This window comes from Harmonia axyridis, chromosome 2, assembly GCF_914767665.1.
Source record: "Harmonia axyridis chromosome 2, icHarAxyr1.1, whole genome shotgun sequence".
Classification (NCBI taxonomy): Eukaryota; Metazoa; Arthropoda; class Insecta; order Coleoptera; family Coccinellidae; genus Harmonia; species Harmonia axyridis.
The window spans coordinates 6924191-6951264 of record NC_059502.1 but is presented as its reverse complement, the minus strand read 5'-3'; the positions used below and the strand labels follow the sequence as shown (position 1 = coordinate 6951264).

The following is a 27074-nucleotide window of genomic DNA, read 5'->3' as shown; positions in this document are numbered from 1 at the left end:
TTTTGAGAAAAATTTTCATCAACAAATAATACGCCTAAGTTGTGGAGGCTGGAATTCGACCATTAATTTATCCAGTAGGCGAATGTTAAAGCGATATTTTCATTGAGAACTGGTACAAATATAAAATCAATGTAACAAACACAAATCTATATATTTGTATATATAATTATGTTCTATTGATAAATCCTACTGAAATTCGACATGAATATTTGAGTAACTATTTTACATATACCTACAAACTGAATTTCAACGTAGTCGGATCTATGTTGTGGAAATATTGCTATTTTTTTCAATATTCTGCCTCTGGTTTCTATTGAACCGTCAATACGAAGTTCCACATCAAGCTTGAAATTGCTGTTTTACATCTACACAGAAAATTTTAACGGGTCAATTTTTCTACAGAAAAGATAAGAAAAGTCTTGAAAAAGTGTTTATTGACGAACAAACTTCACTTCTACTTCTACTTGTTAGATCCTGGACTAATTGTGTGAAGTGTCAAAAATAGCCAAAAAAAATCCAAAAATAATGATTTATTAAACTCACTACAATGAAAAAATTAAAGTTTAGATTCAAATCGATACAGAACTTTAAACTTAATAGGAACATAATTCAAATAAATTAATTCACCTAAGAGTCTATCAAATAATACTCGAAATATTCCAAAATAATACACAAAGAGTATCTAAATTCAAGAATAAATTTCTTCGTGGTTCAACATAGCGCAGGTCCACAGTTTCCTCACGACATCTGCCGGTATATTCGGTCTACCCAACAAGAACTTCCTACTGGAACCATCACAAACCCCAGAAACAATCTTATCCATTTTACTCTTGGATATCACAAAATCCCGTATGTTAAAATGAGTAAGTTCAGATTTCTGGGCGAGAATCCCTGTTACAAACACGTCATCTACCCAGAAATACTCAGAATTCTGAGCCCTGACGTAAAGATCATACACAACATCATTAGAATAAAGTATGAACCAGCCAGAGCAATAAGTTGGGAAGGTTCTTGAAGGATACTCTTTAATTGAGAACCTGTATTTTGACTTGTACGATCTGGAAACATGTGCGCCATGCCAAACGTTGCACATTATAAGTTTCTCTGCTCCATAAGGAGATACATTTGATTCCATGTACTCCACGAAGCTCGGCAGGTTGACAAAGACATCATCGTCTGTCTTCAGGACATAAGTAGCTTCTTTGCAGTGGTACAAAGCGTATTTGAAACCCATAACGTGCTTATAAGTTAGATTCTTGTAGGTATCTACGAAAGATCCTATCACCATATCGGAATATGTATTAAACTCCTGCCTCATCTTCTCTGTAGTCCCTGAATTGTCACTGGACCCAAGCAGAAAGACTAATTTGGCTTTATCACTAGACCTCCCCCATGTCTCCCTTATAGCTTTCCTCTTCTCGAAGTTGACAGGAGCTGAGTGGACCAATATGAGAAGAAAAGGATGGCGATACTTGCATGTAAGAGGTAGAGTTCTGAACTCAAAATCTATATCGATGAGTTGGTGGTAGTCTCCATTGTTATACTGACGATGGTTGTGGTTTTCACTATCTTTTTTAGTAAAGGTTTTGATCTCGGCTATATATGAGTGTGGCACGTTGGATATGTCATCTGGCTCTTGGAATATCTGGTACAAGAGGTAGAAAAGGATCAATATTGGTATCATCGGAAGTAGGAAAAATCTGGTCTTCATCGGTGATTCTATGAGTTTCCTTCATCGGTGAACAGACTTGTCTTTTCTGTAATTGGTATCTGGTTGATCGTTTTCTTTTTTGCTTCGATACTTGATTGAGACTAATCGATTCACCTAGAAAAAAGTCATTTTTGTAATATATACCTAATCATATTGTGACATTTGTCGAGTGATTACTCAATAAAATATCCATCGTAATCTCCTTCAACTAGTGAATGAATTTCATCAGATATATTACTTTTTTTATGAGAAAATATATTCACTCTGCGAATTACTCAGAGGAACAAAATGCTATAATATAATATGCGATAATCTAAATCTTGAACATGCAGTTATTATTTTTATATAATTTTCCGTCAAGAAAATTGTTCGAGAAAAATGATTAATGAAAACACCACTTAATATTTTCATGGCATGTCACTTTTCATGTTAAAAGAGTCGTTAGTCTCAATATACTGCAATTGGAACGAAATTAAAGATAGATAATAATAGATACTAATGATATTGTCAATTAACTCTTTCTAAAAAAAAAAACAGTTCATAGTTCAATGCGGAATTTTGTGAGAAAATGATATAAGTGAGTGCTTTTCTTTTATGTTGATATTTTTAAAAATAATGCTTCAAAGAAAAGTTCTACAAAAACAAATGCTTTTCACATAAAAAAATAAAACTATATTGAATTGAAACCAAAAATCTGAAACAAAAGAAACATTCAATTGAATATGTTCCAAATATTAATAATTTCAGAATGCAAATCAAACCAACAAAACATGAATTATTATTGAAATATTTTGAGAGGTCAAAATATCATGCAATAATTGCATTACAAATATTTGATAACTTGCAAAACGTCAATTATAATCCTAGATACTTACAATTTGAATAATCGGCAATTGTGGTTGGATCAACACTACAATTGTCACTTTCTTAGTTATAATTATCTATAAATAGTCTAGGTAAACACCGACTCAGGGGCCAGGGACATATTTTCCTTATCAATCATATTTTATAAAATAATTTGAACATCTGAAACCATCATTTCCGTTTATTTGTGAAATGAGGAACTAAGCACTTTTTCTATACAATCCGTGTTTAACTTACAAGAAATGATAATGATTAAGAATGTCCGTATCTTCGAAAATATTAGAATAATATAGATAAAGTACGAATCATAGATAAAGGGCGAATAAAATGTAACAATGCTGCGCAGACAAACTGTTAGCACTTCATTCGATGGCAAACTAATACATAGTACACACTAATTAATTGATAATACATGTGTAGTATTAATCAATTACTATACGATAGATCTAGATGTCTATCAAGTGAAGACAAACACAATTCGAAATTAGATCACTTAATTTTCATGTTTTCAAGAATATCATTTGATGAAACACTTTTACCAATTACCATTTTTTCAGATTCGGCTCAGGTGAAAAGATACAGTTCCAAAGAAAATTGTTTTTTCTGCGTAGCTTTCCAATAACAGGTTTCATTTTGATATTAAAAAAAAAGTATATTTTAAGAGAAATCAATTATTGTTTATAATATTGTAAAGATGCAAGTAGGTATGTCATTAACGATAAAAACGATATCAGCCAAATGACCACCACAGCTACACTTGCAGCACTATATCCTTATCAATATAAATATGTCAGCTTATTTTGTAAACAAATACACAAACCAATCACTACACCTGTACGGGGAAACAGAGTTTTTGCTGAGATTTTTATCTGTACTCTTGGATCATACGTTGAAATGTATGATGCCCCGTTTACATTTCCTCTGCTAATACTGGGATTACATCTACAAATGCTTTGTTGTTTGAAGTTGATAATCCTTTGTATGTCTCTATCTCAAAAGAATACCATTATCATGAGATTTTCCATGGCCCATTCGCACATTTGCGGATGTAGTTATGTCCTCAATAACTTCAGGACTCTGGAAATGATTGTGGGACATTAGAATAGACCTTATTTTTCAAGTGGCCCAAAGAAAAAATTCTAAGAGTGTTAAATCACAAGATCTCAGTAATTGGCCACAGAGATCTTGTGATTTAACACTCTTAGAATTTTTTCTTTGGGGCCACTCGAAAAATAAGGTCTATGCTAATGCCCCACAATCATTTCAAGAATTGAATTCATGAAGTTATCGAGGACCTACCTACATCCGCAAATGTGCGAATTTGTCGTGGAAAATTTCACACCCTTAGAGACCACAAAACTGTGTGTAGGTATATGGAATTTAAATTCATTAATCACATCTCAGTGCTCAACTCATTTTTTTTCTATACCTAGGTATTATTCTTGAATTTTGCATAAAGCTTGAAATTGTTTTTCTGTATGAAGACGCAAAATCTCAGCCCGACAGACTTGTCAAATAAATATTGAGTAAGTTTTTCCCAATAGCATTCTTGAATTTTCTATGGTTCTAATTAACTTGAAAAATTGCAGAACCTTGAAATAATTATTTTTTATCATCACGCAAAATCTCAACTCTCTCGGTTTTTGGTTATGCAAGTATTGGGTATTTTTTCGATATTAATTTTGGATTTTTTCTGGCTCTCTGACTGTCTCGAGTAAAATGAACGACTAGACTTGTGTATTTATCAAATAATGAAATGATTGACATTATTATTACAAATTTTGAGACCCAGCATAACGCAAAATCTTACCCCTGTTCGTATCTAGGATATACCAAGTCATTTGTAATAATTGTTGGTCACCTAACTCATCGCTTAATAGTTCCGGTTCTGCCGCACAGATGGCATCACCAGTACCGTTCTGTACATAGAATATAAAATAACTATTTCATACTCAAGGGTTCTGTATATAGACAAAAAATTATAATATGTTTATGGTTCATATTATACCAAGCCGAGAATAGACATATAAATAACTTGTCTATTGTACCAAGCTTCAAAAAATGCGCTCCAAAATAACAGAACATAAAAATTAAATCTGGGTTCATAGGCTTGAACGGACACATAGAAGCCACTATCGTGGTTGAAGAAGAAAAAAAATAATTCTGAATCGATATTAAACGCTACATTTAATGTTGTTCGAAGATTAGATGAAAACGAGTTTCGTGTATTGATAAAACACTGTTTTTTTTATGTAAAAAAAGGTTTACAAGCAAAGCAATGACTTGAAAACTGTTTAATACTTATTGCTCGTTGGGAAATAGAGAGTTCACAAAATTTAAAGCAGAATTATTAGTACACTAATAATGATTGTAATTTTTGAAATTTTGCCCTCTAGAATAGTAGTCAATATTAGTAAAAACAAAATTTCAAAGGCTTACAATAATTTATAGTGACCCTGTATGAGAAACTGAAGCATGGTGAAGAGTTCTAGATGATATTGAAGCGTTGATCAAAAAGCAAGAAAAATCAATGGTAGAACCATGTATCAAAATATTTTATGAATAATAAAATCTCTTTAATCTTCGCTTTTCTTTGACAGGATAGAAAAACTAAAATATTTTCTTGTTGCTTTTATTCAAAATATTTCACAGAGTCTCGAAATCAATTAAGCAAATAACAATTTGTATGTACGTATTTTTTTAACCTTCAACTTATCTACAATTTGAATTGATCATCGTTTTAGTTATATATATTCAAAAAACTATGCTATATGTACTCCATAATCCAAACATACCAAACATTACCCCGAATATGTGTATAAAAGGAAATGTTTTTATATATTCATTACTAAAAATATACATTGACCTCTTGAAAAATAAAAAAAAGTGTAAGTACATAGTAGAAGCGCTGCAAATTGAGAAGACTCAAACAACATACTCATTAATTTTACTTAAGAATTTATCACAAGGTAAACGAACCAACATAACAATATAAATACTCTAAAATCCTCACAAGTAAATAATAGACAGTCTTCAGTTGAAAAAAAGTCTCATCCTTTGAGAACTTCAATTTGCAGTCTCTGAAATTAAAAAAAACTTAAAATACCTACTCTACTTTAAGGTACTTCAAAATGGACCCTCGTAAATAAATTACAAAAAAGTAACAAAAAAATAAATGCTACGAAATCGAAACTTATTCATTTCTGAATAAGGCACTTTCAATATCTAAATTTAAATCTGGAAATGTTTGAGTTTCTGCTAAAATAACGTTACATTGTAGGCCTTCAATATTTCTAGCCTTTAGGAGATTTATTCGAAAGCTCCACAGTTTCAAATTATCACTTACAATTAAAATGTATATGGACATCTTGTGAACAAACATTGCACAAAAATGACTAATGCATACTGATTAATTTTTAGGAATGATGCCATTGAGTCTTTTTCCAAAGCTCCTTCTCCAAAATCTAAATTTACCTGCTATAAATCAAATATTTCGAAAGATTGTACCTCAATTTTTTTTCAGATCTACAAATGCTGCAAAGAGGCACAAAAATTCGAATATCTTATTTACATCTTACCCATATTAATATACTATAGTTTGCAAAGTTTCTGTTATTTTTCTCTGTTTAAAAATAACTTTGTACGTAATTTCAACTTGGCGTTTCAAAAGTCTAGACTGATACAAAATTGCTAAATAAGGGAAACTTGGCATATGAGAACAGTCTTGATTATAATAACATCATTTGAACCACGAAAATAGTCCATTTCTGTTCTTGAATAGTTTGTGGGTTGACCTGGATTCTTCTAGTTTCTGTACTAATGACATTGACTATAAAAATCTCGATTAAAGTTAATAGTATACAGACTTTAGTGATGTTACAGTTCTCTTCATTTTTACATTTTTTTTATTTGGCACTGAAACTTTGAATCATGAATCTTAGATGAAGAGTGAATTAATATATTCAACATTCAATACGAGTAAGTTTGAAAGAGTTCTACGTAAGGCCACCTATTCAACAACAAAAACATTGTCTCATTAACCTATCTGGGCTACAAAGATATCAAACATTGACTTAGTTAAACTTCAATGCGAATAGATAAGTGAAACAGTATCTGAGCTCATCATCGACAAGGATGGGTATCAACTTATTATTGGGGTAAATAAATTAATATTGTGATATTCCCTACACTAGATTTGCGTTATTCTAATGTTGTAAAATTGTACAATTTCAAACTACCTGTTCTCTAATATCACAATATCACTTCATTCACGCGGTACGAACATCATAAAAAACTATTTCTTAAAATAGACCTAATATGGACATTTATGTTGGTGCATTTACGAACCTCTTGATTCCCTTTTCGTATTCTCCTCGGTCTCTCTCTTTCTATACAAAAATATTCAATCTATAATACATTTTGGTATCTAGCTAGACGTCGTGGATAACATTTCTAGGTACGGTATGGGAATCTACAAAGGACCAGAGGGATCGTATTTGTTTCTCCTCGAGATTCGGCTGCCCGATCAAGAAAGGCCTCGTAATGTTTCCACCGTCGACCACATCGTCCATTTCTTGTAGGCTGATCATGTAAGGCTTGGAGTCCTCGTGCACCAGGTTGAGCTTCTTGAATAAGGTACCTGTGAGGTGGATATCGTCGATCCAGAAATACGGTGCAACCTGGGCTTCCTTGTAGAGTTCGAATACAACATTTTGCGAGTACAGCAAGAACCAGCCAGGGCAGTAGGTGGGGTAGTTTTTGGCGGGGTATTCGCTGAAAGACACCCGCCATTTTGATCTGTAGCTCCTAAGCACCCTAGAGTTGACCCTCGTGTTGCAGAACAGAAGATTGCCAGCACCATAGGGCGACATGTCTTGCGTCAAGAAGTTCATCATGGTAGGCATGTTGACGAAGACGTCGTCGTCTGTCTTGATGATATATTTAGCTTCGGGACAGTGGTAGATCACGTACTTGAACAGCATCACGTGTTTGTAGGTTAGGTTCCTGTAAGCGTCCTTGAAAGAACCTTGGGTGAAGTCGGAGTAGTTCTGGTTCTCCTCTATCAGCTTCCTCTTTAAGGTTGAGTTCTCCACGTCTCCAACTACGAACAGGTACTTGACTTTGTCCTTGTACGTCCCCCAGGTCTCTCTTATGGTCTTCCTCTTCGCGAAATTGCTGGGGGAGGTGTGTATCATGACTAGAACTAGGGGTGATGTTTCGTTACAGACGAAGTTGTTCATCTGGAAGGTGAAATTTAGGTCGATAAGCTGGTTGTAATCTGTGTCCGTTAGAGTTTCCACGGGGTAGATGTAGTTGCTCAGGTTGGTGTACAGGGTGTAAGCAGCCTTGGTGTACTGAGGGATCTCTGTGGGCATGTTGGGGGAGTAGAATATCTGCCATACTGTGACTACGATGAGGATGGCTAGGAACGGGACAGCGAAGTTGGGCCAATTGCGTTTAGTCGTCATCTTGTTGCTGTGTGCTTGGCGATTCTGTCATCCTGAAAGAAAGAAAAAAGTTGAAATTTTATGTCATAATGAAAGGATTCGATGAACCAGGATACTTTTAACAAAAGTTTATATAGGATAGCAAAATGTGTGGTGTTTTTGTGAACTCTTGGTTAGTGAAAATCTGTAGTATGGATTATCAGCGAATCTCCATCAAGTTTACTATAACATATCTTCCAGACTTATCCCTTAAACTACACCAAACAGTCATTTTCATTGAGGTATCCTGAATTCCCTTGATCTTTAATGATGAAATGTGTTTCCTCACATGTTATGTTAACAATGTAAATATGAACCCATGAATGAAATTAAACTAACAACAAAACAAACAATTCGTTTAGTCAATAATCAATCGATAAGTGGGTAAATATTTGTTTTCATTTGGTAATGCTACAGGGCTTAAAATTTTCCATGAGAGAATGAACAGGCTGGTGTTCAGTTTTGCGTCGATATGATGTGGTATGCCTGGTAAAAATAGGGAAACAGGAATTCGAGCATTCTTTTGATGGAGTTATGAAAATCTGGTTAGACGATCAACATGAAATTTTGCGCAAGGTTTCAAATTGTCGTTCAACAACCAAATGCAAACTTTCAATTTGATATATGCAGGATATGCAGATTTGAAGAATTACGAAGAAGAAGAAGAAATAAACAAGAAAACAACATTTCGAACGGTTATTGTCAGCCTAATTCTCGTCATTTGCGGGAGGTTTTGATTTTCTGCTTCAATATGAATAAATCTACGTCTGAAACTCATCGAATGCTCTCAAATACTTATAGTGAGGTCGCTATTAGTGAAGGAACGTGTCGAGAGTTGTTTCAACACTTCAAGAACGGTGATTTTCACGTCGAAGACCAGCATGGCGGTGGAACAGAAAATGTTTTCGAAGATGCAGAATTGGAGGTATTACTTGATCAAGATTCTTGTCAAACGCAACAAGAATTGGCTGGATCATTGGGAGTGACGCAACAAGCCATTTCAAAACGCCTGAAAGTCATGGGAAATGATTCAAAAATAAGAAAATCGGGTGCCGTATGAGTTGAAGCCAAGAATGTTGCACGGCGTTTGCTCGCTTGTGAACAGCTGCTTGCAAGGCAAAGACGGAAGAGATTTCAGCATCACATTGCGACTGGAGACGAAAAATGGGTTCATTACGATGATCCCATGCGCAGAAAATCATGGGCATCTTCTGGCCATGCTTCCACGTCGACAGCCAAACCGAATATTCACGGTTCCAAGGTATTGCTCAGTATTTGGTGGGACCAGCTCGGCGTAGTGTATTATGAATTGTTAAAACTGACTGAAACAATCACAAGCAATCGTTATCGAATGCAATTAATGTGTTTGAGCCGAGCATTGAAAGACAAATGTCCGCAATACAACTAGAGACATGATAAAGTGTTTTTTCAGCATGACAATGCTCGACCCCATGTTGCGAAAGAGGTCAAGACATAGTTGGAAACGTTGAAATGGGAAGTCCTACCCCACACGCCGTATTCTCCAGACGTTGCACCTTCGCGCTATCACTTGTTTCGATCAATGGCACACGACCTGGCTGACCAGCACTTCCGGTCTTATGAAGAAATAAAAAATTGGATCGATTCGTGGATCGCTTCAAAAAATGACCATTTTTTTCAACGCGGGTTTCGTACGCTGCCTGAAAGATGGGAGAAAGTAGTGGCCAGCGATGAACAATACTTTGAATCATAAATGTATAACCAACTTTTCAAAATAAAGCCTCGAATTTCGAAAAAACGGCGGAAGCAAGTTGTACGCCTCTGTATAAACGAACACAGACGCAATCTCAGACGAAGGAAACAAAAATCAACATTTTCATCCGCGTCGTCGAGACACGAAATTAAAAACAAATATACTCCCACTCACTTCCGCCCACTTCAACGCAAAGTTAACAACCATCCGCCGAAAGAAACCTACGCCGAATAGACGATCCCAATTTTTCTCCAGTTTCTCCCGAGATATCAATCTAATTTCAATAAAACAGCGATTAAATTCAAAGCCTCTCCCCCCATGCCGCCCCCTCTGCATGTAAGGAACCCGAGGCGGTTTCCACGCAAATTGCGGCCCGTCTAAAGCGTGTACGTTCACCGCAACCTACGGTAGGTAGGCCACTTTATCGGTCATATCCCCCCTCGGCTCTCTTCACCCCCTCAGGGATCATTCCGCTCCAATAGACATCATCGTAAATAGGTCAAGTGTTCCCTGCACGGAACCCGAAACAGGAAGCGGTGGGAGCCTTTCCCACGCGAATAAAGCCAGGCGCGAACTTCCCGAGCCTAATTCGCGAAGGGAACTAGTTCGATGATCCCACCGATTAGTTAGGTTATGGGAGCTAGTTTTTTTTCGAATCAGTTCCTCATTCATTCCATATAGTTCCTTATCAACTGAGATTCTCACAAACTCACATACAAGAAAGATACGATTATCTGTAGTAAATGTAGTAGGAACTAGTTCGATTATCCCCCAAGAACTAGATGAGCTCCAACCAGTTTCTGGTTGGTTTGTTTCAGATAGTTAGTTACAGACTGAGATTCCAAACCTCGGATGATTGGTCGCACCGATGAACACTAAGAACTAGTTCCTTCCATTTCCAATCCTGTTATCACAGTTCAACAATCGCAGTAAGGCTACAAGAACTATTTGAAGTAAATGTACGAGGAACTAGTTCGAAAATACCACCTACTATTTAGGCTATAAGAACTAGATTTTTCGAGTCAGTTCCTAGTTCATTTTGTTCAGATAGTTCTTTATCAACTGAGCTTCTCAAACGAAGCAGTTCTAATAATCTATAAATACTGAGAACTAGTTCCTACCACTTCCTATACAGTTCTTAGTTCTCGCAGTTTATCAGTTAACTCTCTGAGTAAATTTACCAGGAACTAGTTCGATAATTCCACTGATTAGTTAGGCTATTAGAACTAGTTTTTCCGAGTCAGTTCGTCATCCATTTTGTCCACATAGATTTTTATAGACTGAGATTCTCACGAACACACATACAAGAAAGATACGACTATATGTAGAAAATGTACCAGGAACTAGTTCGATTATCCCCCAAGAACTAGATGAGCTCCAACGAATTCCTGGTTGGTTTACTTCAGATAGTTAGTTACAGGCTGAGATCCCAAACCTCTTATGTTTGATCACACCGATGACCACTGAGTACTAGCTGCTTCCATTTCGAATCCAGTTATCACCGTTCATCAATCGCATTAAGGCACAAGAACTATTTGAAATAAATGTACGAGGAACTAGTTCGAAAATCCCATCTACTTCTTAGGCTATAAGAACTAGATTTTTTTGAGTCAGTTTCCAGTTCATTTCGTTCAGATAGTTCTTTATTGACTGAGATTCTCATAGTCAGCAGTTTTAATTGGTTATAAACACTCAGAACTAATTCTTGTCACTTCCGATACAGTTCCTAGTTCTCGCAGTTCATCCTCTAAGTCTCTATACTAAATGTACCAGGAACTAGTTCGATAATTCCACCTATTAAACAAACCAGTTCTCATATGTTATCTAGAGAACTAGAAACGAATCTAAGATCGAAGATGACAAGAACTAGTAGTCAGTCCATCGATGGGATTACTCCTCCGAACTGGTTCTTTTGAGAACTACAGTCTTTATCTGTACTTAGAAATGTATCGAAGATAAGCAAGAAGATGGGATCACTTTTTTGAGTCGGAATTTAATGAACTTAGAACTGGTTGGAAACCATATCGAGAACTAGCACTGGATCAATGGTGATTTTCTTCTCGTGACCTTCGATCTATTTTCTAGTCATCGAATAAAAGTCAATGAGAGTTTGTTTACGTTAAACTCATCGCACACTGCCAAAACCGTGGTACGTCACCTGGCCAACAGTAGGAACTAATGAACTAACTTGGAACTAAGAATTGGATGAAAGTTCACGAACGAACCACCTTACAGTCTTCAGAATCAGTCTAAAATGCTCGTCACCTTTATCCTTAAAGGTTCAAAGGGCTCCATTTCACTCAATTACCCGGAAATGACAAGTCCTCGTTCCGTAATCCGCTGCTGTTCGCCTCGGTGTAGTGGGCGCCAGCCTTAACGCGATTGCGATTAAATCGTGATGAAAACGAGCTCGACGAAACGTCGTTCGGTTCAGGCGCCGCCTAGACGTGATCATAACCTCATTCCGGTTCGTTATTTCCGATAATGGACCTTAGATTCGGGAAAACTGCCGGGTTCTACCACCTGCAATTTTCCCATCCTACGTGGATGGAGAAAATGCGAGAAAAACCAAGGGAAATCGAGTAACACCTGAATGTAATCGTTATAGCTTTTTGGAAGTTTATAAGGTTTGTGGGTCAGTGGGTTTTATGTTCCTTGGATAATATTTTAACTGAACATTCAGTATTAAGAGGGAACACCACCACGTGGCTGCTCAGTTTAAAACGAAATTAGAGAGACTTCTTTTTACGAATCACCGATTTTTATGGGGTTTTCACATAATTGTATTGAACAATAATCTACATGGAAGGAAGTGAATATTTTCATTTTGGGAATGAAAAAAAATGAAATAAATAAAAAAATGTCTTTCACAAAAGTTTCACGTAATCGACTAGTGTTTTTTAAAATGATTTTACAAAACGAAATATACACAGAGTGGGCAACATATTGATTGCAACTTCATTTTTTCGAATGGAACACCCTGTATGTTCGACTAGCTCTTTTTCCCCTGATTTCGAATATATATGTTTGGACTATCTCTCTTATTCTGAGTTCCACAGAGTTTCAAATTTTAAGAACCACCTGGCATGCTCAGTAATCAGTTTTCAAGTGGTAGGCTGCGATAACTCAAAATACCCTTCTTTGAGTTATCTCGTTGGCAACGATATGATATACGTTTTTCACTATAAATTGGAATTGGATGATTTGGATGCAACTCCATATATTCTCTCCTTGTAGCTCTCTTATTTTTATTGTTCTTCACATAAGGTGGAAATATTTCAAAATTTTCCGCTTCTGTGTAGTGCATATTCGATGAATAGTTTCATTCAATAACAAACGTATATCATATATCGTTACCAATGAGAAAACTAAAAAAAAGGGCATTTTGAATTATCGCATCCTTTCACTTGAAAACTGATTACTTAGCTAGCTAGGTGGTTCTTAAAATTTGAAACTCTGTGGAACTCAGAATAAGAGAGATAGGCCAAACATATGTTATATATTCGAAATCAGAGGAAAAAGAGCTAGTCAAATATAGAAAAATATACAGGAAAAATGAAGTAGTAATCAATATGTTGCCCACTATGTATTTATTTCGTTTTGTGAAATCATTTTAAAAAACACTAGTCAATTTCGAGAAACTTTTGTATAAAACATTTTTTTTTACCTCAAAATCAAATTATGGTCAAATTATGGTGGAAAACCCGGTACTTTGTGCGAAGCACTAATATATTTTTGAAATCTTCGTGAAAAAACCCACCAAAAATCATTACAAAAGAGGTAAGATTATAATTTCGTGGAAGTCGTCGTACATGCTGCCCTCTATTTATTTTCTTCGAAAAAAAAGAAGATGAAGTGATGACCGTTCAAAGTTCGGTCATCCTAGTTGCACCAGAAGGGAAATGAATTTTGAGTGATACTCGGAAAACCACGTGGTGGTAATCCCTCTTGGCATCTTCCATCTCTCACATTTCCTACGTTCTGGAATGGGGTAGAGATTGATCGCTTTCCTTAACGTTAAAACTAGGGATAATCCTGCGGATCTGATCCGTTGCCAAGCCTTTGTGGATCCATCGCCAAGTCCGTGTTTGCCTCCAATTACAAGAACAACAACGTTAACGAGCATCGATTGAAAGATATATCGGAAATCGATAAAAACAGCAGAGCGATTTCAACGGAACTTCGGCCTCAAAGTCGATTTAACCTGCATTATGAATTTCACTAGTTTGAATCGTGGCCGGCATACGTGTGTGGCTTTTTTCATCGCCTTAATCGGACGTTATTGTCATTTTCATATTTTCCGAATGACGCACTTGTATAATGAGAGACAGCTGTGGTGAATTATTCAACGGGCGCCACCATCGGAAAAATCGTAGGATTTCCCACGATCACAATAAGGTGTGGTCGGTACTTGGAGCGGCAGGTTTCACAGGAATCTTTTCATCATTTCGTCTGTAATTTTAGAATTTTGGACCGGGGATGGTCTCAAACGATAAGGTTCGATTGGCGAATCCATGCTCAAATTGCATTCTGTCCGTCCGTAAACACGGTAACTCCCGTACGACAAGAACTAGAAACTTAATATACTAACTGACAAATAAACTGCAACACCCAGAAGGAGCTGTTCAAATTTCAAATTTTTTTTAATAATAATAATAATAAAGGACTTTTGGTAAAACATAGATAGTAGAGCAAAGAGTAAATGATTGAAATTTGGAGAAAAAACGAAGGGTTGACAATTTTTTTAATAAATTTATCAATAATATCTATGTTTGTCCACCGCTATTATCTATACACTCCCCAACACGTTTCGGCATTGATGCAATAAGATGGTCTATTTCTTTTTGAGGGATACTATCCCAAGTTACCTGTACTTCATGTCTTAGAGCCGCCAAAGTCTATGGGAACTGGGGTAAATTTCCAAGCCGTCTGCTCATGATGTCCCAAACATGCTCTATGGGCGAAAGATCGGCGGATCTAGGCGGCCATGGCAAAAGATTCACATGGGTCGCTTCAAAAAAGTTTAAACTAACTCTGGCAACATGAGGTCGGGCATTATCTTGCAGAAATATTAGATTCTCAAGCCGGTTAAGGCTCGAGAGGCAGAACATATGGCTTCACTATTTCTTGAAGGTAACGCAGATACGTCAGGTTGCCTCGAAAAAGACTGAAGGTGACCTACTTGCATGTGCAATAGCACCCCATACCACAACGCCTCCTGTCCGGTGTACATGACGCTTAACATCAAACTAAGGTTCACATATTTCTCCCCTACATCGTCTAAGGATTCTTCGGCCATCATGTGCACTCAAGGAGAATCGAGATTTATCAGAAAAGGACACCTGATGCCATTCCACATTTCACTACTGACGTTCTCTGCACCACTGTAATCGTTGCCGGCGATGCTCAACCGTCAGAGGTAACACAAGATGGGATCGATAATGCTGCAGTCCAAAAGACTCATTTAACAACAAACTTTTGAGTCGTTACATTTATCTACAGTAGCAAGCTGTTTTGAACATCTATGTTTGTTTTCATAGGCAAATTGGATTGTTGCATATAAAATACAGTATTCAAGATCAATCAAGTCTTCTACAAGTTTTCCTTTTCGGCCTCAAGTTACATATAAAATGAGGTAAAGTATACAAAAAGTTTCAACACTAATATGATTTCCTCCAAAATGTTGAACTTTTAGCCTTCAAAATTCATGGATCTAATTCACGAACTTCAATAACTACCTACAATTAGCCATATCATCGTTACAATAGCTCTAGTAAATATCATTCCACTTAGCATAATTATCGATAAATTCAAAAAAACGATAACTATAATTCTACGGAAGTCAAGATTTTCAAAATGGCTCAACTAATTACTTTCCAATCATGAACAATCCATAACGAGACCTCATTACAATGCCTAATTAGTGGTAATATACACATCCAAGTCCTTACCATTGGTTTTTTATCGACGTCGATATATAATACATGCATTTAAAATCTCAAGGCTTTGAAAAAGTTGAGTAGTGAACACAATAGGAGTTTTCAAGTGATTGGACCGCATAATTCGAGTCTACTTTATAATCCTTATGAGAATAGTTTACTGTTTACTGACACTATGAACTGCACACAATACTCTAAATTCTTTACTCAAACGGAATAACAGAATTATATGATCGAGATATTATTAATGCAAAATGCAGTTTGCGTAGAGTGTTAAGTCCACTATTAATTCTAATCGAGACAGGGACGTAGTCAAAACATTTGGTTGTCGAGAAAAATTTTCATAAGTTTTGCCAATACGCTCTATTAGTGTGACGTCACACACCGCCATTTTTGTTCTCCTGTCAGTGTTCGGAATCCAAACAAATAAATTGTCATTCAAATTAGTACGGTGTCGTTGAAGGAATTGGCTTATTTTCATAAATAAGAGTATTTGAGGAACGATTTCAGTATTAATTGATAGACAGAAGGAACGAGGTTAATACCAGTAAGTTTGAATCCTGTATCATTCCCCAGATTTTGTAAAAGCCGTGTTTATTAGTTGAACTTCAAGTTCGAACTTACTGGCATTAATCTCGTTCCTTCTGTCTATCAATTAATAGTAAAATCGTTTCTTAAAAATCCTATTTATCAAAATAAGCCAATTTCTTCAACGACACCGTACTAATTTGAATGACAATTTATTTGTTTGGATTCCGAACACTGACAGGATAACCAAAAATGGCGGTGTGTGACGTCATCACAAATAGAGCGTATTGAACGGTTAAGTTCAGACATCAGGTTGTCAGGTACCTACAAGGGAAGAGATTCGAATCAAACTGAAACTAGAAGAAGATGTTGCGTTACCCTAACCATTGGATTGTATTGTTGTTTTGTTTTGATGGATATCGACATTTAGCAGAGTGATTCCACCATTCCAAAGATATTTCCACAACTATATTGTGTCTTAATCATTTGCTAGTATCTGTGTATTTCTATGTGAAAAGAGGACAAGTAATATTTATTTCTTCTTGAAAAACTAAATTTCAATTTTTGGGTTTAGTAAACTTGTCTTACCTAGATTCCTTGCATTTCAAACTTAAACTTGAAGTGTTCAAGTTGTAGTTAATATTTCTCAAATTTTTCCAAAATTTTCGTTCTGGTATTTGGTATGGTATTTCCATATCAATGGGAATCAAACAAATTTTATCAAGGAGACAGCATTCATTTCATCCATTTATTCTCAACTTTGACGTATTCTATAAACCGTGTCCTCACAAACAAAATGAAGTTTTTCGCAGTGAATAATGTTTGTCCGAATAAAAAAAACAACGCTTAATTAAAAATGCCGACAATTATAACTTCATCTTGATGTACGGGAGTATTAATACGATACCTACATCTAGTAATTATTTTCCTAAACACGCGATAGTTGTTACAAGTAATAACACGATCTTTTCAACTGAAACGCTATCACAAAAATAGATCCAGACATTGAAATGTCATGCTTTTCATTAGTCCAATCTATATGGACAAATATTCTACATTTCAGTAGGGTTGTCCCCTAGGAATCCTAGGCATAGAGGAATATTCTTCAAAAACTAGCTAGTTCTTCATGAGGTGCTGATGCCAGCACTCTTCGTTCAGCAACTTTCACCTTGGTTTTTTCTGCTGCCGAATACTGTTGTTCTGTATGGTTCAATAGTGCTCATCTTGATACACAACTTAACGTTTCTATGAGAATTATCAGAGGAACTATTAGATCCACACCTTTACATTACCAGTGCTATCACAAATTCTTCTACCTCATATTCGTAGACAGGTTGCAGTCAAGAAATCTTGAAATAATTTTCATTTCTACCCGAACTTATTTCCAATTGTATCTTACCTCCCAGATACTAAAACTGCCGGATTGAAGTCACGGAAACCTATGTGGATTAATATAGGGTGTTTTTTTTCGAGGTATATAACTTTAAGTTGGCATAACTGTTCAAGATGGCGACCGATTTAACAGCTGTCAAGTGATTTATTCTCAGTTTGGTTTGGCAATTCATCATGAACAACGCTTGTACATAGTGCAATTGAGATTGCCGTTGTTCCCGATTTTCATAAGCGAATTTTGTTTAGCGATGAAGCACACTTCTGGTTGAATGGCTACGTCAACAAACAAAACTGCCTCATTTGGAATGAAGCTAATCCTCAAGTGTATGTCGAAACACGTTACATCCAGAAACTGACTGTTTGGTGCGCTTTATGGGCTGGTGGAATTATTGGTCCGTACTTCTTCAAAAACGATAATGGCCAGAACGTTACAGTCAATGGTGATCGGTATAGGGCCATGATTTCTAACTTTTTCATTCCTGAATTGAACAATCATGATGTCCAGGAGCTGTGGTTCCAACAAGACGGCGCAACATGTCACACCGCTCGTGCCACAATCGATTTATTGAAAGACACGTTTGGTGATCGCCTAATTTCACGTTTTGGACCTTGGAATTGGCCTCCAAGATCTTGAGATTTAACACCGCTAGACTACTTTCTTTGGGGCTATGTGAAGTCATTATGCGGATAAGCCACAAACCCTTGATCATTTGGAAGACAACATTCGCCGTGTTATAGCCGATATACGGCCACAAATGTTGGAAAAAGTCATCGAATTGGACTACATCCGAGCCAGCCGTGGCGGTCATATTCCAGAAATCATATTCAAAATGTAATGCCACAAGATTATCTTGCGGATAAATAAAATTCATGTCAATCGAATAATCCATCGTTGTTTTATTGCAATTTAAAGTTCTATAGCTCTAAAAAAAAACACCCTTTACTTTCCTTCAATCTAATGAAAGTGACAAGTGCATTTGGCGTTCGGAATAGAGTTTCTCAGGAAAATTTGGTGTATTTTGAATCGACTTAGGACTGATCATGATGGTTGCAATAGAATGCTCTTCAAATGGCATTCTATTGGTAGCCCACTATGTGAGTGTGGTGTGAAAGAAACCATTGACCATTTGGTGAAAAGTTGTTCAATTTATAAATTTCATGGTGGTTTTCAAGCTATCTATTTAGTTTCAGATTTTTTTCTGAGAATGCGACATTTATTTTCGATCGAATTGGTAGTTTTGAAATTGTCATCATTGAAATCTAATTCATCACTGGGGCTGCTTTATTTTCTCTCTCCGCGGAAAATTTATTATAGAACCATCGACCGAAAAACCCCCTCCAGAGACGGAATAGCCATTTTCTTTGTGTTGGAGGATATGATCAGGAAATTGCTGTAAAACTTTCCGATGGCCCTTTTGTTGAGTTTTTGTGAGCCATTCTCTCTCTCCGCGTATTGTTGTAGGAAACTGACGTTATCGATTCGAGAGAATAATAAAATTCCACGGGAACGTTTCCTTTCATGACTTTTTGAATACCCGCATTCTCATATGATGATTCATCGATTTATATCCTTATCATACCTACATTATTCTGTAAAATTTCTCTGTATTCGACGTATCAAATGTTCCGTAACACATTTTCTATCGTTACAATGGTGAATTTTATGTTCACTTCATTTTTTACGGCGAATTCATTGATTTACTTAAGGCTGAATTGAAATGAAACATTAAATTCTGAAATATTCAGGTGGAATATTTTTATATCGAAAATGTAGGTTATTTTTATATGAATTGAAATTTTTATCATGAAAATCATATACAGGGTATTCAATAAAGTTATTGAAAAGGATTCAAAAGTGTAACAGGCCAATCGAATAGTCCCCGGTCTACCATAGTAAAACATATTTTTTGGCTAAATTCGGTTTTCCTTATTCAACATAGTTGCCTTCGATACCATTTTTGTAGAACGATTAGTTTTTCGCTTCAAAATAGGCCTCAGTTTCGGAGATTACTTCTTCATTGGCGCTAAATTTCTTTTCAGCGAGCATTCTTTTGAGGTCTGAGAACAGGAAAAAGTCGCTGGGGTTCATATCTAGCGAATACGGTGGATGCAGAAGCAATTCGAAGCCCAATTCATGCAATTTTGCCATTGTTTTCAATGATTTGTGACACGGCGCATTGTCTTGATGAAACAGCACCTTTTTATCTTTCAAATGGGGCCGTTTTTCAACGGGTTTTCCTTTAAACGATCCAATAACGCTGTATAATAATCGCTGTTGCGGGTCTGGCCCTTTTGGAGGAAATCAATGAATATTATACTTTTCGCATCCCAGAATACTGATGCCATAACCTTGTCAGCTGACTGTTGTGTTTCTCCTTGTTTTGGATTCGGTTCATCGTGTGCAGTCCACTCAGCTGACTGTCGATTGGACTCCGAAGTAAAATTATGGGGCCATGTTTTATCCATTGTCACATATGGACGCAAAAATGCATGTTTATTTCACTTTAACAACTTCAAACACTGCTCAGAATCATTTACACGTTGTTGCTTTTGATCGATTGTGAACTCGCGCGGCACCCATTTTGCATACTGATTTCTCGTGTACAAACATTCTTGAATGATATGTACAGGTTCAGATGATATCTTCACAATGTCTGCTATCTCGATCAACATCACTTTACGGTCATTCAAAATTATTTTGTGAACTCTTTTGATTTTTTCGTCGGTGACAGCTTCTTTTGGTCGTCCACTGCGTTCGCCGTCTTCGGTGTTCATTTCACCACGTTTAAACTTAGATACTAATCAATGATGGTTGATTTTCCTGGTGCAGACCCCAAAAACTCTTCATCCAGCCAAGATTTTGCTTCAACTGTATTTTTCCCTTCAAAAATCAATATTTCATCAGCACACTAAATTCTTTTTTTCCATCTTTTATCAAATAACAAAAGTAGCTACACTCACAACGCAATATCTCACAAACTAATGCTGCCAAATTTTGACACGTATCATTTGAAGTTTGATACTAACTAAAAATTATAATATATGGTTTTAATACTAGCACCGTCATCTTTGCATCAGACCGGGGACTTTTCAATTGGCCTAATAGGTGACAGATCACTCAATATTCAGTAACAACAGATCCGACCGAACTATAATTCCAATCTTTTTATGAACTTTCATTTTGATCGCCTGACTAGACCCATAGAAAATGGAATCAGAATATCGAAAAAAAATTTAACTCATTTTTTGGGTAACAACAAATCCAGTCTATCAATTCAAAAAAATCGCTGGAATCTTCAGAACCCCTCATATAAATAGAATAACACAAAACAATGACATCTTAATAAATCACACCTCACATAACACATGCATGAACAAACGCTCAAAAGCTCCTGGTCCCATTCATTACATTTCCCGAACTTTTCTGATTGAATACCAACAATACATTATTCTATTCCAACCGAAAACGCTTACAATTCCAAAATGCGCAGAATCCAAATATTTTTCCAGACTTTATCCTAGTTCAAAATTAATAATGGTATCTAAAAGGAAAAGGCCAAGGATATTCTGACTGAATAAATATAATTCAACAGAAACTTATGATTCTATTATTCATGAATGAAGAAGGTAATCTAGTCAAGTATAATTTTCTATTGCTTTCATCGTTCCACTGAAGAGTTATCATTAACGAAACCGATTGTGAATCATTTATTTATTAATTCCATAAAGACCATTTTAACTGAATTTTATATGCATTGACTTCCATTTCATATCTCCATAGAAAAATTTCATTTATAAGAAAATATTGATTATATGCTGACTGGAATAAAACCGTTCATATTTTATTAATTCTAAATATCATTCATCTATGTAGGTCGGATTTGTTATAATATTTTTTTCAATATAGATAGAACAAAATGAAAAGATATTGATCCTTACTCTGAACAATATACAGTAGTATGTAAATTGGTGGTAGTTAGCAGTGATTGTTTTTATCGGCAGCTCTGTTTTAACACAACTAATGAATATTTTGTTTACTATAAAGAACATTCATACGATTACAGAATACACTTCCGTTTTCAAATGTGATTTCTTATCACTTCTCATTGGAAAATTCGTTATGCCAATAAAAATGGCATAATCTGAATTAGGACGATGTAATATCTAATAAATTCTCTGAAAATTATATTCATAATGAATTTTGCTATATGATACTTTATTACTACCATTATCTTCAGCATATTATTTTCCATTCGTCATTTCTGTAATCATTATTGGATTCTTTCAGTGAAGAACATATCGAACATATCAAATTACCCATATAATGGAGCAATGATATTCGATCGTGATAAAGGTAATCGCTCATTTTTTATGGAAAAAGTTGATGTGATACTAATGAAAACAGTATATTAACGCATTCCAAATCAAAATTCTTGAACTCTGGTTCCTTAAACCAATCTCTATCTTTTATTTTCTTGATATTTGCAAAACTACGAATTCGATGGAGATGATATTTTGCATTTACTCGTAGATGTTGGATAACAGTTTGAATCTTCGTGCACCGTTCTCCAGTTAGTTTCTGAGAAATGAATGTTTCAAAAATTTCGCTATATCTTGGTTTTTGTTCGAGATATTAGAAAACTTAATAAAAAAAAAACTTTATCTAATTATAATAATTAAAAACCGTCTTAAAATGTAGGGGAGAGTTTTGCAAATGGGACACCCTATATATGACTTACTCAGAATTATACAATGGACAAAAAATGAATTAAAAAATATATTTGAAACGAAGCAAGATCTTTACGATCCGATTTCTGATCTTATTACTTCAAAAAATGAGATCGGGGGGTCCTTGAAGATTTTTTCTCAAAGAGTTATATATTTTCGAAATGCTCCCAGTGAGAATCGACTTTGGAATACCCTGTGAAATATTAAATTACGCGTGTTTTTTTTCGAGGTATATAACTTTAAGTTGGCATTACTGTTCAAGATGGCGACCGATTTAACAGCTGTCAAGTGATTTATTCTCAGTTTGGTTTGGCAATTCATCATAATAAATAGACTCACGCCTGAACAACGCTTGCAAATAGTGCAATTTTATTTCGAAAATAATGGTTCTGTGCGGAATACGTATCGCGCACTACGTCCATTTTATTTTGTTTAGCGATGAAGCGCACTTCTGGTTGAATGGCTACGTCAACAAACAAAACTGCCGCATTTGGAATGGAGCTAATCCTCAAGTGTATGTCGAGACACCGTTACATCCAGAAAAACTGACTGTTTGGTGCGCTTTATGGGCTGGTGGAATTATTGGTCCGTACTTCTTCAAAAACGATAATGGCCAGAACGTTACAATCAATGGTGATCGGTATACAGCTATGATTTCTAACTTTTTCATTCCTGAATTGAACAACCATGATGTCCAGGAGCTGTGGTTCCAACAAGACGGCGCAACATGTCACACAGCTCGTGCCACAATCGATTTATCGAAAGACACGTTTGGTGACCGCCTAATTTCACGTTTTGGACCTGTGAATTGTCCTCCAAGATCTTGTGATTTAACACCGCTAGACTACTTTCTGTGGGGCTATGTAAAGTCATTATTCTATGCGGATAAACCACAAACCCTTGACCATTTGGAAGACAACATTCGCCGTGTTATTGCCGATATACGGCCACAAATGTTGGAAAAAGTCATCGAAAATTGGACGTCCAGATTGGACTACATCCGAGCCAGCCGTGGCGGTCATATGCCAGAAATCATATTTAAAATGTAATGCCACAAGATTATCTTGCGGATAAATAACATTTATAATAACGAATAATCCATCGTTGTTTTATTGCAATTTAAGTTCTATAGCTCTAAAAAAAACACCCTTTAGAACTTTCGCTTGCGTTCGATGTAGCTAAAGAACTCTGGTGTATCAATTATGATATGAGATTCAGCGTGTTCTCTTGTTTGTGTCGATCAGTGTACTTCAACACCTAATTTTTGTTGGAGCTTCGTTTGTAACTACCGTTAGACCTTCCTTGATGTACCGAACTTAATTTGAATAAGTGGACCAAAACGGACTTATCAAATAAAACATCATTCGTGTTGTTCAATAATTCATGAGATATGTAATGCTTTCAGCGCCTATTCCATTGTATTGATTTACAGATTTATTATTTCGCTAGTTCCTGCAATTCGATAGAAGAGTTCGTGGTTATTTCCACGTAAATAATTTTTTTTGTTAGATTAAAATTTCTCGAGAATTAGTGGGCGAAATTTTTCATCAGAATTTAAAAGAAATTCGACTGAAGGGGAAGTTTTTCACTACAAATTGCATCAATTTCAAACCAGGAGAAAATAATGTTTTGCTCAATATCTTCACAATGAAACAATTGGAATTCAATTGATAGTTAAGTTTTAAGAAAAACCAAATTCTGATTATGATCTCTTCTACATATTTTACACAGGGAATCAGTGTAACACAATCAAATGCCAATTGCGTCCTAGAGACCACATAAAGGTACCTACATACAATTCACGTTAATGCTTCCTCGGTTTTTCGTTCAAATTTACTTTTTTCTAGCGTCTTTTTTTTTCAGATTTCAAACAGTTATAACAGACTTATTTTTTCAGTGACTTTAGGATAAAATTTCCTGCATTATCTTTGGAATCTTCAGTTAGTATAATGATCTTGAAGCTAATCGATAAATTCTTTCATTCCTTTATTGGAGCTAATTGCTGGAAGAATGAAGACTAGAAGTTGGTCCAAGTGTATAAGCATTGAATATTTACGTTTCAATAAAGCGAATACCAGAGCTTTATTGACGGTGATGGAACAAAATTGAAGATTGTTATCGACACTCATTTTGAGTTTCAATGTTTTACAGCATAACAAATTATTTCCTTTATATACACAACGACTTTAATTTGATATGGGTAATTATGGCCTAACCTTTTGTATATTTATTCGAATCTATGTCATAAAGTTCGAATTTTTATGGAAGGCGGCACAATCGCACAGAGAAGTCACAATCAAAATGCGAATTATAAATGAACTGATAAAAAAAACAGGGAAATACCTCGTTCGAAGTTATCACGCTTGCTAGAAGGACCAGTTCAAGATCAACTCTCATTCTCAACGATTAAAATTGTATGTGGGACAAATAGAAACCGTAACGAAAGCCTTAGATCAGCTAAATTGCTTGAAATTGTTATTCTATATAATATACATACATGCGAAATCTCGTATTTGTAATCACGAAAATACATATTTGTTAAGTTTTTCTTAATGTTCTTTTTGAATTTTATATGGTTGTGTTGTGATCGACATGAAATTTCGTACAAGGCTTGAAATTGGCATTCTAAATCAAAATGCAAACAAAAAAACTAAATTTCAAATGGCTATTCTCACGGAGCACACTAACAGGATTAAATTAGTGGACGGATTCGTCATCAGTGAGTGTAACTTTATCGTTTGAGACCATTCGCAGTTCAAAATTCGAAAATTTCATAGATTTGGAGCACAAGCCCAAAAAGTTCCAAAATCTTCAATTAAATGGAAGAAGTAGTGTTGTAGCTCTCTGTGTATAATTGTTATTTGCTATTTAATGCTGCACAAATGAGCACTAATAATAGTTCAAATTGAAAGATTTCCATTTAAACTATTCTCGCTTTTCAATATGTTGTCTGTAACTACATAACTACTTATCCTCCTTATGCATACTGTTTATAACACTCTGAGCAATAAATTTAACTCTGTATATTTATTCAAGTCTATTTGTTTTTTTTTTGGCGGCATACCGCTACAGAAAGGCTTCAATCACAATTTTGGATTCAGTATAAACAAAGTATTTCTGGGATTGTAGTCATCTGATACCAGTAAACTATGCTATTTGTTGTTTTATTTTTTGTTGATCAAATTATTATTGTTTAAGAATTATTATGTAAACTAAGTCTCCGATACCAGCAGATTTCGCTGTTTGGGAGACGGGAATGAATGAATAAATAAATAAACAACCACAAATCGGTTAACGATAATAATGTTCTTATGTTCGAATAATCCAATGTTTGAGTGTAGGAAATTATTTTGAAAATAACAATTACTCAAATTTGGAGATTTGCATCTATGTATACTAATTTCGCTTCTCAATATGCTGCCGTATAACTAATTACCTTTTTTTATGCTTACAACCTTCGTTATCGAAATAACAAACCTAACCCTTCGTATATTTATTCCATGTTATAAAGTTAGGAATAATTTGTTCCGCATACTGACAATGTTTAAATCACAATGCACATCATAAATAAAACAAAAACAAAGTAATTCTTCATTTGAAGACATCCGGCCTGAAAGACCAGTTCAAGATCAACTGCCAATAGAAGTTATTGAACTAGGTACGTTAAATACAAACGGATATAAAGTGACAACAAAAACCATAACAATCGCTTCGAAATACCGAAATTAAATACAATTACAAATCGGTTAACGCAAATAATGTCCTTACGTTCAACGTCTTGACGGTTTGAAGTTATTTTGAAGACGATGATAACCCAAAATTCGAAGTTTTGCACCTACACTAATTTCACTTTTCAATATACAGCCGTATAACTAACTAACTATCCTTTTATATGCATACATCCCTTGTAATTGAAGCAAAAATCTAACCTTTCCCATATTCATTCCATTTTTCCATTGAAATAACAATGCACATCATAAATAAAGCAAAAACGAACTGACTCTTCGATCGTAGTAATCCGACCTGAAGGACCAGTTCAAGATCGACTCCCAAAACGAACGTAATCACACTTTTTTCGACACAAACGTACACCTAGAACAACAAAAACCACAACTACGGCCCGATATTAACAAAGATTAAAGGCCCGGCGAGACGCGTTGTCATGCAAACAAAACACACGCCCCAATAAGCGGACGTTAAAGCGACAAAAGAAACGTTAAAAATACAAGAAAAAAACCTCACGTTCTGTAAGCAGCACCCTGGAACAACAACGGAGAAGCCGAACCGTACGAAACTCACACCGCAGCAACAACAACAACCATTAAAAACGGCCGAAACTCTCGGAACCATACGACCTAACCTCCAAGATGCCGAAGATGGAGGAGGTACGAGGTACGTCGACCCAAAACGGCTTGTGGGAACACCTACCTAATTTCGAAGGTCCGTCTCGTCCGCATTTTCGGCCGGCATCATTCGCTCTGGCGGTTGTCGTCCATCGTCCTTTCGGGCTACTGCAGGTGGGTGACTGAGGGAGAGAAAGAAGAAGCAGGCGGCCGGCCCTTGCTTGCTGCCCGGACCCGACTTTGACTTTTGCGAGTTTCGCGACGACGAGACCGCGGGCTGCAACGAGCAGGCAAAGGCGCGGACCAGTGGCGGCTGTTCGTCGGCAGCCGATCGAGTCGGGAGAAATGAGT

At 35.8% G+C, this 27074-nt stretch overlaps 1 protein-coding gene across 1 annotated transcript; it reads right to left on the bottom strand.

Annotated features, from left to right (window-relative positions):
* Positions 1–511: 511 nt before the first annotated feature.
* On the bottom strand, positions 512–27074 carry LOC123672116. The gene is made up of 4 exons (XM_045606106.1): positions 26809–27074; positions 7007–8075; positions 6617–6625; positions 512–1730 (listed from the first exon to the last, which is right to left on the bottom strand). Exons 2-4 carry the CDS (start codon positions 8041–8043, stop codon positions 689–691), a joined length of 2088 nt encoding a protein of 695 aa, XP_045462062.1. The 5' UTR covers positions 8044–8075; positions 26809–27074; the 3' UTR covers positions 512–688.